General features: G+C 35.6%; 1 protein-coding gene across 4 annotated transcripts in view; it reads left to right on the top strand.

The window, feature by feature from the left end:
* The window catches only part of CCDC180 (coiled-coil domain containing 180), a 28,976-nt gene that overhangs the window by 9,174 nt on the left and 6,953 nt on the right, over positions 1-12,849 (top strand). For all 4 annotated transcript variants that reach the window (XM_054220488.1, XM_054220489.1, XM_054220487.1 and 1 more), the window contains 18 exons: positions 515-641; positions 1,073-1,112; positions 1,213-1,457; positions 2,053-2,270; positions 2,751-2,926; positions 4,040-4,220; positions 4,750-4,896; positions 5,168-5,312; positions 5,523-5,639; positions 6,053-6,151; positions 6,495-6,608; positions 7,270-7,469; positions 8,202-8,272; positions 9,106-9,172; positions 10,282-10,356; positions 11,173-11,239; positions 11,576-11,717; positions 12,099-12,259. In XM_054220488.1, coding sequence (XP_054076463.1) covers positions 515-641; positions 1,073-1,112; positions 1,213-1,457; positions 2,053-2,270; positions 2,751-2,926; positions 4,040-4,220; positions 4,750-4,896; positions 5,168-5,312; positions 5,523-5,639; positions 6,053-6,151; positions 6,495-6,608; positions 7,270-7,469; positions 8,202-8,272; positions 9,106-9,172; positions 10,282-10,356; positions 11,173-11,239; positions 11,576-11,717; positions 12,099-12,259 — 2,392 coding nt within the window. The remainder of the gene's footprint in view (positions 1-514; positions 642-1,072; positions 1,113-1,212; positions 1,458-2,052; positions 2,271-2,750; positions 2,927-4,039; positions 4,221-4,749; positions 4,897-5,167; positions 5,313-5,522; positions 5,640-6,052; positions 6,152-6,494; positions 6,609-7,269; positions 7,470-8,201; positions 8,273-9,105; positions 9,173-10,281; positions 10,357-11,172; positions 11,240-11,575; positions 11,718-12,098; positions 12,260-12,849) is intronic.

Here is a 12,849-nt window from a genome sequence, read left to right as displayed (position 1 = left end):
GCTGAAGATTGTAGCAGAAGGTTTGAGGATTAAATAGTGAGAGAGGAAGCAGTTATATTTTCACACCCAGCAGGTCTTTTCTGTCTGTCTGATTGGAGGGACAGTAGAAGAGTGGTGTTGACCTGAGAGTCAGATGCACACACCTCGTGCTGTAACTGTGTTTAGAGCTATTGATTCAGTAGCCTTTATAGTCATTAGGAGAGATTTAAAAGAAAACACAAAGGTAACGCACCTTTTATGTGAGTGAAAATACTGAAAGCATGAAAGATCTGAAATACTTAATTGTGAATATTTCTTAACTTCTGTGCATTTATGTATTTGTAATGATCTAATCTCTACTAACAAGCCAGGATGTGATTGTATTCAGGCTAAACAGATATAGTGCAATGTTTAGCCTAAAGGTTTTATGAGATTGGTCAAAAAGTTAAATTTGGATTTAAAGACACTATAGTCATATTTGATTTTATTTGTATATATATTTGAGTCTCTTAAACAGTGACCTTAAATTTGACAGGTATGAGACATTCAACCAAGTTCTAATGGATGAACTTATGGCTTACCCAGAAGCTATTTTGCAGAAATTGATTTCCTATAGTATATCCATCAGCCAATATTTTAACGTAAAGGAAATCTTCAAACAGGTATAAAGAGAACAAACAACTTCTGGTTTAAAATGGTGTATTAATTTTTCATTTTTGGGAAAATTTACATTAGCTTTAGAATTTAGATTATATAAACTAAAGCATTATTTTAGCCATATATTTAACCAAAAGTACTTTTGGTAGAAATAGAGGGGAGGAAACACAAAACCTTTCTCTGTCCCACAGTTTTAACTCTGTCCTTGTTACAAACAGCATTTCAGCAAATTCCCATGCCTTTTAAACAGAAAAATGCAAAGTAACAAAATCACATTAATCAATTTGAGTGTTATAGCTCCTTTAGAAAGTGATCCATTCAAGACTATCGTATCTTATTGAAACATGTATTTTGAGAAGGAATATTAATTTATTCTAAGCAAGCAAATCCTTATTTTCAAATTGTATGTGGTTTTTTGTTGTTCTTTTTCTTCTAGAACTTGCAAGGAGAGATAGAATTCACATTTCAAGATCAAGGTAATACCTCAATGGTACAAACAGGTATTTTTGCTTGTTTTGTTTTTCAATCTGTGTTTCTTTGGATTGTGACCAGTAAAACTCTGCTTTAACTGGAAAGAACTAGTTAAGGCTTCAGAAGCTGAACATCTGGTGGAGCAGCAAGCTGAGAGCATTGTGCAAGAAAATGAAGGAAAGCAAAAGATGGATAGTCATCAACAAGAAAATGAAGAAACAAACACAGCTGAGAATGAGGAGATCTTTGCTCAGGAAGCTGAAGAAACAGAGGAAAAAAAATATGGGGAGAGTATTCCTCATGAAAGGGAAGGAACTGAGCAACCAGGACAGGGGGTAAGCTTTACACAGGTAAGTGAACAAGACAATAAATTGGAAGGTGAAAGAATTCTTGCACAAAATAATGATGCGTAGGAGATCTTCTTTTTGCTGAGGTTAAGTCTAAATTCCTTAAAGTACATTAGATTTAGTTTGTACACAAAGTATGCAGGAATCTATTGTTTTCATTTATTTCTGGACTATTAGAGCTTTAGATCCTTTTTATGGGGAAATGGAGTGTATAAAACAGTTTAGAACAATTCCTTATGCACTGATTTTGCCCTTGTAAAAACATTTTCCATATATTTTTTTTTTAAATACCTTTCTTTCTTTCATTCATCATAGCGTTCTTAACCCATGGTGAATGATTTAAGCTGTATTTTTATCTAAGTATTAGTTTTTCAGGTCTTTAGTTACGTGAATTTATTACCATACAAAAAACTTCTTAAAACTTTAATGACTCTGCCTATTGAGACTTGCAAGCGTGTTCTCTGTATGGATGTTGTTCAAATTGAGAACCAGAACACTATTCTTAATATCATTAGGATTCCTACAGTAGCTTGTGCACTGTTGATTCTATGCTTATAGCTTTAAAGATAACAGATGATGATTTCTAGTTGTTTCCTAGGCTGTGTTTGACAGCAGCAAGGCAGAAAGCCCTGAAATTGATGTTGAGACCTTCTCCACTTCTAGTGGAAACACTTACACAGTTCTTGGAGTTAAAGAGACAGAAAAGACTGACATCCAGGAGACTTATTTTACAAAATATGAAAAAAAGGAATCGCTTCCTATGTACCTGAAATATGTATTTATCAAAGAAAACGTGTTTGTAGAGCTGAAGAAACGGTTAGTAGAAAACAGTTTACGTTCTTCATTTCCCTTTAGGTAATAGTCAAATTTCAGCTGTTTGGAAGAAATATTAGACTAAAGATGCAAAAATTATCTAATTATTTTGATGTTATTCTTCCTTTTAAAATGATAAAAATAAGAGAATATTTTTATATTGCTTTTCATCCATGGCTCTCAAAGTACCACACAAGCATTTACCTCTTACAGAACATTTATATTTTACAGATAATTATTTAGTGACAAAACATGTTACAGAAAGGCAAGTAATGTGCCCAAATTCTCTGCGGAACCGTGAAGGTAAAATGCCTGGTATTCAGTAGTATGCAGCCAGCTTAAAAATTCTACTAGTATTGTGCAAATGGTAATGAAATTGTATCTTCCTATAGTCCTAAGTTAAATTCTTAGAACTAATATATTTAATAAATTCAAATTTATTACTTACTGTTCCTCAATGTAATATTAATTTTTTAATCATAGAATTCGCCTCTGCTTTTTTGAGCACTTGGAGAAATGGTTTCCAGAGTCCTTATCCAACTCCTGTGCCATTGTAGCTGCCAAGAAAGAAGAGCTGAATTCAGAACTTCAGCTGCGTCTCCGCTTGCATCAACAAAGGCAGGAGGACATAGAGATAAAGATCTACAACGTTAGAGCTGGTACCGACTTTTTTTTTTACTCTGAGCGTTACACATCTTCATTTAGAGATGATCATAAGTGGACCAAAATCTGTTTCAGCATTAGTTGTCTCAGTAGTAGAGGACAATAAGAAGCAGTTGAGACTCTACTAATTCCTAGTATAATACATTACGCATATATTTTAAAAAGATGTTTGTTTTCTATAGCTCATACTGGTTTCTGCATTGTTATGTTAGGAAAATATCCAGCAGTGCCTTGATCGGTGACTTGACTGTAAAAGATATAGAACATTCACTTTCCACTGCAAATATTTGTGAATGCTCATTCAGCTTGAAATTATTTAACAAGAGTTTGCAATGTACAAAACATAATTTTTAAAGTGTTGCAGAAAAAGAGTTAGCAAGTGTTGGAAGAGACAAAATGCAAGGGCTTGGCTTCTGAATACAGGAGAGGAAGGATTTAGCTGTATGAAATATTATGGAGCAGATACAGATTGGCCACTAATCAGAACTCTTTTTTGTATGAGAAATGACAGGTTTTTCTGGTGGAAAAAAATTATTTAAGACAGGTTTGTTGGTCTTTAACATATAAACAAAAAAATTCTCTTTTGGGAGAACAGGAAAATAATTTTTCAATTCCACCTTTTCCTGCAAAGAGGGCAAGTGCCTTTTCTGGCAATTTTCTTGAGGTTGATTGGCTAGTTCTTGATTTATCCAGCTATCATTCCAGAAGGGAGACCAAAAATTATGTAATTTTTTTTTCCACAAAAATAGGGAGAAGTGTATTTTCCATTTAAAAAAACCTCCTTTACCTTTGCTTTTCTTACAAGACTAAGAACAGGGAGATAATAGAGATGTCATCAGTGACCAAAAATAAAGGAAAAAGAGGGCTTAGAGCAAACAACAGACATCTGTGACTTGAGTGGATTAGGAGCTACCAGGGATATATGTCAAACACAGGAGAAAAGTCAACGAAACAGAACCAGATTATTTTTTTTTCTAATGTTTTAGCCACTCTGAGATCTGGCTTGGTTTATTTTACCACTGCTTCTGATAATAGGTTGGCTGGTGGTTGTGATAGTCTACAGTCAACAGGGAATAATGACCATATGGTAAAATTTCTTTTCTTATCAGCGGAACTGTCGCTTCACAAAGAGCGTCTAGAGTGCCACTGCGCTGGGGTGGTGGAAGCTCTGAAAAAGGAGAGAGCTGATTTTCTCAAATTTTGTGATGGGCAAAATAACATCATCAAAAACTTACATTCCCGAATATGTGACATGGAATCTGTCTTCCTCAGTGCTCCTATGACTGAGAAGTAAGTGTGCTACAGGTGTTGCTGGCTGCGAATTTCCATAGTTAAATACTGCTGATTGCTCTCTGTCTGTGGATTGGATTCTGAATCTGGTTTATGTCATTACTATTCAATGATGACTGCTTCATGAAACTTAAAAAGTGTAAAGAATTTTTGTTTCCTTTATCTTTCCCTGAAGAAATTAAAATCACTACTGAATGGATGATAATCTTAATATATTTTCAAAGTGCTGGCAGTCTTAAAGTAGAAAAGATGTTTCGTCTGTTTAGATTTTATCCAGTTTACTGAACCTGCACAGTAATAGCAATTGACTAACTGGTTTTGAAAGATCCTCTTCAATAGCTTCAACTGATGGCTGATATCTTCTGAGCATTCATCCAAACAGTCGCAGTTCAGTCAGTTGCTTTCAGAACACTAAAATACTCTCGAGTTCTCAGATTTCGTTCATGTCTTTACAGCCATCAGTCTCTGAATCGTAACATATGTGCTTCTTCCTATATGTTTTCCCAATCTTTTTATTGTTTGCTGTTAGGTTAGTTTCTTTCAGCAGCAGTCTGCGCTCAGAGCTACATAATCATCTGGAAATGATCCATGTTTCCCTGAGGAGTTACCGGAACTATTTGGAGGAAGCTTTAGGAAAATTAAGGGATTCAAACGTGGATTTTCTCAGAGCTTGCAGGTATAGAGATTTCATTGGAGGGCTGTCTATAAATAGTTAACCGTTTCTGGGCTTCAGTGTTTGTTGCATAGGCAGAACGGTAACATTAAAGTTTATTTTGTTGTTCATCTAGTTTGCTATTTAAAAAAAAAAAAATTGTTAAGCCACAATTATTAAATTGTTTTCATCACATTTGTGTTGATATCTATGTTTTAGAGCTGCTTAGCTAAAACAGTCTTTGAGAAATGGAAGACTCATAGCCAATTGCTTTTACTTTGTTTGTTGATTTCAGATTATTTTTGGAGGGAGGTAACTTTTCTCCCGAGGAGGTAAAGTCTTTCAGCAAGTGTCTTCAGGAAGAAAGTAAGCGTATTGACTCTTTTGAGAGTTTAATCAAGACAGATTTGGAGAAAATGGAATCAAGCTGCTTGGAGCAGGTGTGCAGAGTTTTATTCTTTCAAATTATGTATTATATTGGCATACTTGGTGTCGTTTACAATCAACCTGCTCCCAGATTGTGACTGTAAGGCTGTTCTGTATGGCAATTACATGATGGAAAAAATAAGCAGAAATGGTGAGTTCTATTATTTAAGTTTTAAAAAGTGAAAATCAATTAGTACTGTTTCTTGTTTCTGGCATTCTTAAAGGCTACTGAACTTATCAACCAGTCTGAAGCAAAGTTCGGTTATCTCTTCATGAATCGAGTCTTTATGGAGAAGGTCCGACGATTTTTGACAAACCTACAAGTGCAAATCAAATCAGAGGTACAAACAGAAACATCAGAACTTTGTTTAAATGAATTATAATAATTTCTCTTTTATTCAGTTGAAGAGATTTTTGTCTGAATTTGGAGTGGATAAACGTTAAGTGACTTTTTATATTCATTCAAAACCTGCTTTCTGTCATTATCAGCTTAAAACTATGTTTTTACTACTGCTGCAGCTATGCTGGAACACTATGGTCTTGCAGCATGTTGAGTACATACACCTGAATATACCAGCATTTTTGTGTGGTGCAGTAAAGGACATGAAGTGTTGCTTTTGTGAATTATTGTTTTCAGCTTCTTTGAGTACCAGTGATTGAGTGCTTTTACCAGCAAGTCTAGTGGTTTCAAAGTGGAGCCTCTGAAAATTCCTTGATTGAGATTTCACTTCACCAATATCTGCTTTTGATTTAGGTAGCAAAATCCAATTTGCAGGCAGTGACATTAAACTCTTATCTGGAGAAGCTCCGTCAGAAGATAGATGCTTGTGCTCATCCTACTGCGGTTAAAGAAGTAAGTTCTAATCAACACAAAGTAGTATTTAATTTGACTTGGTATTTATTTGACTCACTGTGCGTGTTTGTGTAATGTATAAACTAGTAATTTTCAGGCAGACTTATGTTTATACATATCTGGGCAGTGGGCGGAAAGAAGTACCCTGCCACAGAATTTTTGCTCAGGAAGGTCCTGTAGCTGTTTTCCTGTTTGCCAAAGAAAAACCTCAGCCTCTATACATCCGTGTAAATAAAATGGTGACAGAACAGAATCAAGTGATGTTGTATGCAATAGTCAGCATATTTGAAAAGTCTGAAATAGCTAGCTTAGTAAATACCATCTACATTATCATATCTTTCAGGCTTTGACATCTGAAGAGTGGTATGATTTTGCCAAAGAAGTGTTGAAAGAACTGAAAAAGAGGAGCCAGTATCTTGACTGCTTGCTAGTAAAAGCAATGAGGCCTCATGATAATGTAAGATAGCACTTAAATTCTCTGTATTTTATTTATGTGTATATGTTTTTTAAAGTTTTTTTCAGAATCTGTGCTTTGAATTTTTGAATGAAGATGCAGCATTATGCCAAGCTGTCCAAGACATTGTAACAGTAGGTCAGCTTTTTCAAGAGGCTGAGTAAATCAGTCAGCACTGAGTTTACTAAATGTTAAAGATGCGCAGGGTCGCGATGAGTTGTGATGCTCAGTCCTTTGCAAGAGTTGATTTTCAAGGTGCAGCACTATTCATAGGTACATATTTCTTGGGTTTCTTTAAATAATTTAAAAAAACCCAAACAAATGTGTCCTGAGGAGATTTATTTTTTTCAAGTGTTTTGTTGTTGTTTTTTTTCCTTCCTTGTTTGGAAAGTCTGTCTTTATTTTGTGCATCTTTTTTTTAAGGGTATATACTTAAATACTGCTTATAATAATTATGAGAATCCACTCGTAACTACTTTTAAGTGTTTCAGAGTTGTATAGCTCTAACAACATTACTACTAGAATTATAAAAAACTTTCTTTCAGCCTGTGAAGAAAAATAATGTATGTTTGGGAGATCTGCTTTTGTTATCAGTAACTACCTGTAATGCTTTCACTACTTTCCTGCTACGGTCAACAGGGTTTCATTTTTCTTCCCATTTCAGGAGGACTTTACCCCTCTTGCAACGGATGTTACATTACAAGGTCCAATTGCTGTTGCCATTCGAACAGAGCGTGTCAGAGATGAGAACAAAGTGATGGTGATGGGGCTGGATCCTGTCAAATATCCTTTGTTAAATCCAAGCAGAATGGGAAAGTCTGCAGTTGATGATTTATCAATAAGCATTATCAAAAATTTACTTGAGTGAGTAGTTGTTTATCTAAAGGTATTTTTCTGTCATTGTCTTTATTTTCTTTGCTATATATACATCTCATCTATTCATGAGCCTCATGATAACACTACAAAGGGCTTCACTACAGTATTTTTTAAAATTTATATTCCAGAAGCATATCAAGGTTTTCCTGAATTCATATTTTGTGGTTTACCTTTGCCTATACAGAACAATTGAATGTATTTTTCATAGGTAATACTAGTAAATGCTTTCTGATCAGTCTAGGTTTAAAATCAGTCTAGCTGAGACTACTTTCTTTTTAAAAGCACGATTTCTAATAGTCAAAAACACCCCATTGCGAGTAATGTGACATCTAGTTAATAGCATTATGATAAATTTTACGTATTAAATTTATGTCTGCTATAGTATTATTTTAGTTAGAAGGTGATTACATGCTGCATAGTTGAATGAACATAAACAGTGTGAAATGAACAGTATGACAAGCATGTGACTTGCAAATAAATATTTTAATGCGGTTTTGCTTGTAGAAATTCTGAAATTCCAGTTAAACAATTAGTTACTCCCATCAAAGTACTCATATTTGCACTGTCAGTTGTAAAAGTTATCCTATCCGTTCAGTATTATTGCAGAAATTTAACTTCACTTAGCACATGGTAGGGATAGAGAACTTACATAATTCTCCATATAGTCTAATGTTTAACATCAAATGGCAGGGTATTCAGTAGCCGCTTTCTTTGTTTCAGAATTCAGCCATACAGAAAATCTTCAGGCCTAAATCGGGAGAGAAAAGATCACGCACATTCATTAGGACCAGGTGTGTCAGCATTTCTTTTAATATATTGCTTTAATCTAAACTGTGGTTCCTAGCATTTCACTGAGCAGGTCTAGCATGCTCCAGGCCAGGGGCTTACGTGCTAGGTCTGAGAGAGCTGCGGGTCCCAACTCTTCTTCTTGGATGTCTTTACTTTGCAGTAAGAGGATTTTTGGCTCTTAACCAATGAAAGCTGCAGAATGAGATAATAATTCTGTAAAGAATACCCACATTTGTGATAGCAAAAGAGAAAAGGGGTGGAGAAAGGAATTAGAAGTGAAGTAATGAAAATATGTAGGGGATCGGGGATCCTTCTCAGTGTATTATCATTCATTCAAAGGTGAGTGCAGAGGTGGCCCCAACTTCTCCCTAGTGTTCCCAGTTCCTCATCTCTCTTCTCCAGAGCTTGACTCCTCCAGTCACTTCCAAGGATATTCCCCTCTCTCTTCCACATTCGTAAGTCCCCATCACAACCGAGACTATGAATGGAGCCCGTTCATTCTCCTTCTTATTCCCCGCCTTTGAGTTGTTTTAAATCTCCTCCCACCTACCATGGATTTTCTATGACATTCCCATTACTCGTGCCCCAATGCACAACCTTTGTTGCTGTTGCCGCTAATGAGTTACTTCAGTTCTGTCTGCCAGAAATGATTGTTCCTGCACTTGTCCCCTTAATGTTGTAAGGAAACATTATGGAAATGAGAACACAAACTATATAACTATATAAAAAAGACTTCAGGTGTCATTTTTACAGTGTTCTTCACCTTTCTTTGTTAAATATAAAGCAATTCTTCTCATATCAAAGAAGAATTCTCACTTAAATGTATCTGATTAAGGTCCTCGGAACTCTGCAGCTCAGATCACCAAGAAGTCATCTTTTATGAAAAAGATGCCAAGAGGAAGGTAAGAACTCTGAAAGGAGAAATTCCACCTACGATATTCCTGTGCAGAAATTTACCTAAACTCTATCCACTGCCTGTTCCTTGAAAAATTCTTAATGCTTTTTTGTATTGGCCTTCTTTCCATCTGTGTCTACCTTTGGGATCCCTTTGCTGTTTATGTCCTCATGATCAGCACTGCATTTTTTTCCAGATTTTGGCTGGATAAACACTCTTCTTTTTTCTTTCATCTGCTGTTGTTCAACAGTGAACTTGTTGAAATATAGACTAACCCCACACTCAGATCAATATGGCTTAATTTTCAGGTCTGGTGTCTAAATAGTATGTCTTCAGCTTAGGCCATAGATAAATGAAATGAGCTACTGTAATAGTGAAAACAACAGAAAAGATTTGAAGAGCTTTTGAGGAGAGAATCCTGAGAATTTTTTTCCATCAAAAAAAATATTTTCATACACTAATATGAACATAAACATAATACTAGTTTTAGAGCTACATTTTTCCCAGTTTTCCTTCAGTGTCATGTTCGTCTGTCGTGGTTTAAACCCAGCCAGCAACTAGGACCACGCAGCCGTTCGCTCCTTCACACTCCTCTTCTTCAGTAGGGTGGGGAGCAGAGGGAGAAAAAGGAGAAAAAAGCCTCATGGGTTGAGTTCAATAGAGCAGTAATGGAAGAGAGTAATAACAATGATTTAAAAAAATACAAAATAAAGGGATGCAGTATTGATTGCACTCACCACCCGATGACGGATTGCCCAGCCTGTCCCGAGCAGTGATTGTGGATTCCCACCTGGCCAACCCCCATTTATATACTGAGCGTGGTGTCTGTGGTATGGAATATTCCTTTGGCCAGCTTCTGCCTATGCTCTCTCCCAGCTTCTGTGGGAAGCTGTAAAAGTCCTTGACTTAATATAAACATTATTTAACAACCACTAAAACAATATTTATTATCAACATTATACTCATACTAAATCCAAAACACAGTGGCTGCTAGGAAGAAAATTAATTCTATCCCAACTGAAACCAGGACACTGTCATATGACTGACTAGCTCAAATAGTCAGAGAAGGGAAATACTTGTAGATGATAGTTTCAAATTCGTGTTTTGCCTCCCTAGGGTACAGAAAAACACCAGACCAGTCCTCAGTGACAAGAGATTCCAGATATTTGGAGAGAAGCCTCCAGAGTCTGAGTAAGTCATGTGTATTTGCATAAATATAAGTTAATCTGTAAAAAAACCCTACCTGTGTATCTATTTATCTATTTATTTATCATTGTGAAGTACAGAGGCTCACCATTAAATTTTGAGGTATTTAACCGTGATGTTTATGGGTCAAAGTGGTTACAGGAAGTTCCTTTTTGCAGCATAATAATAGTGAATGGAAAAGTCATGCATTTTATTCTGTTTAATGTCTGAAATGGAATGGGTGGCATCATTGGAGTCCATTTTGTACATTTACAAAAAATGGGTTGGAAGATGTAAAATAGCCTGCCTTTCAGTTATTTTCACCTCTAAGAAGATCAATAAATTTTATACTTACATTCTTGTGCTCAATATTACATTGAATATGAAAACTATGATAGCAAAACTATTAAAATTAATGCCTAAGATGCCCAAGATGTTTCAGTGGGAATTTTGTTCCACATTGTATTTAAAAATAATTCCAGTAAAGTCCAGACCTACCTTCAAATATTTTTGGTTTATCTAAAATACATAGTAAGCTCTTAAGGTAAGTTTTCAGCACAGGAAGTTGGCTAAGATTGCTTTTTTTTCCCAGTGATGTGGAGGTATTCTCTTGTAAGCATTTACAATGTCTCAGAGTCCTTGCTTCTTCTGAAGAGAAGCTGTTCTAATGGGAGTGGTGGTTCTTAGACATTCTGAATATTTGTTTGTGTAAAAATGTATTATAATAAGCCTGAACAGAAGATTTGAAAAACAGTAAATATTGCCAATGTGATCATTTTACAATGTGGTTGTCTTTTTTTTTTTATTATTGTTTGTTTTCAGCACTTTTAAGGGGATTATGATGAATATTCTTTGGACGGGTAATGACAGCTTGCTCTGTCTTGCTGAGGTAAGAGAACCCAGTGTTCTTCAGTCACTTTTGCTTTCGTAGGTCTACTCCTGTGTCAGCTAAATAATTTGGTTCTTTGCAATGTTTGGATGGCCATCCAAAAATTTTCCTGTCTTCACCAATGCATCTGTTGTGTAGTATTTGGCACAGCATATTTTTAATCACAGATTTCTTTATAAATATAAACTAGGCATTTCATAATCAGAGGAAGAAAACTGGTCTCAAATACGAGGATGGTTAATAGCCTTATGTATCTCTGCTGCTGTTATATGCCTAGAAGTGATTTGTTTGACTATGTTATCAACCACTTCTCTGTTTTATCTTTACCTCCCGAAGGAGTTCTACCAAAAAGAGAATCCTCAAATTGCAATGCTTGAAGATCTCCCAGAGACATTTGACCATTGTGCAGAAGTGTTCAAACAGAATCTGTTGTCATACCAAAGTCAGACAGATGATTACTACAATTCCTGTTTTATAGGTAAATTCATACAGTTAAGACTTTTAATTTCTTGTGTATATAATTTTTCAGTTATGTAAACTGAAAATTGAAGTGATCGAGAATTATGTAGCTTTCTTAATCCATCACACTCAGTGGAAAATCTGTTGATTTTACTGGAAATTGGACCGATATTCTTTTTTATATATTACCAGCTACAAAAAGCGTAGCAGAAGGGTCCTTGAGTAAACTGAAAGACCTGCACAGGGTCACATCTTTTAGCAAGTGTATGTTTCTCAGTCAGGGACAGAATCTCCAGGTTGTTTCACCCTTGCAGTGTACGTTCAACTCTGCTGAGTGTTTGGTTTTTTTCCTTGCAATGAATGCTTCTGTGTCACATAAACACCTTGTCTTTTCCAAAAGAATTTCAGGATCAGCTGAAGATGTTTGAGAAGGAGCTCCCTTATGTCTCCCAGTTGGCAATCGATAGTCTTTTAAAAGAACACGAGCAGAAGCTCAGCTATTCCACTGGTCAGATTCAGCATCTCTTCAGTAAACAGCTGGAAGGCTGGGAGAATGTAAGGGTATGTATCATGGACATATTGGAATGCTTCCGGTGTAAGCAATGCTAAATGCACCAGAATTATAAAATTTTCTTTTTATTAATCTATTTACTTAATGACTCGCTGCTGAGCTAGCCACAGTTTAGTTTCTGTGTTTGCAGTTAGTCTGTGTAGTTCTTACTGGAAGCTTTGTATTTCTAGAAACTCAGTCCCTTCTCTCACTGCTTCCAGCATTGGGCTGCCTCTTTATAGTCTTGTACAGCTCCACCGGTCATCTTACACCTGGACTGTAAACACTTTAAGGGCTGTGACATTGTGGTATGGCTATACAGCTCATAATGTATGGGTGCACTCGTTTGTAGGTACTATGACATACGGATAATGAAATATCATTATTTACTGTCTTTCAAAAAAGAGGTGTATTTTGTCCATTAATATCAGAACTAATAATAGAATTATAATGGAGATTATGCAGAAAATGTTACAGAGTAGTATCTTGAGATCTGAGTATTAAGTTAAAATCAGGACAAAATACGCATATAAAGATATCAAAAATATCTTGTATACCAGTTGGTAGGAGAGATTATTTGTTGTAAACAAAACCCAAGATG

This window comes from Rissa tridactyla, chromosome 14 (assembly GCF_028500815.1).
Source record: "Rissa tridactyla isolate bRisTri1 chromosome 14, bRisTri1.patW.cur.20221130, whole genome shotgun sequence".
Lineage (NCBI taxonomy): Eukaryota > Metazoa > Chordata > Aves > Charadriiformes > Laridae > Rissa > Rissa tridactyla.
This window is presented reverse-complemented; position numbering and strand designations above follow the sequence as displayed.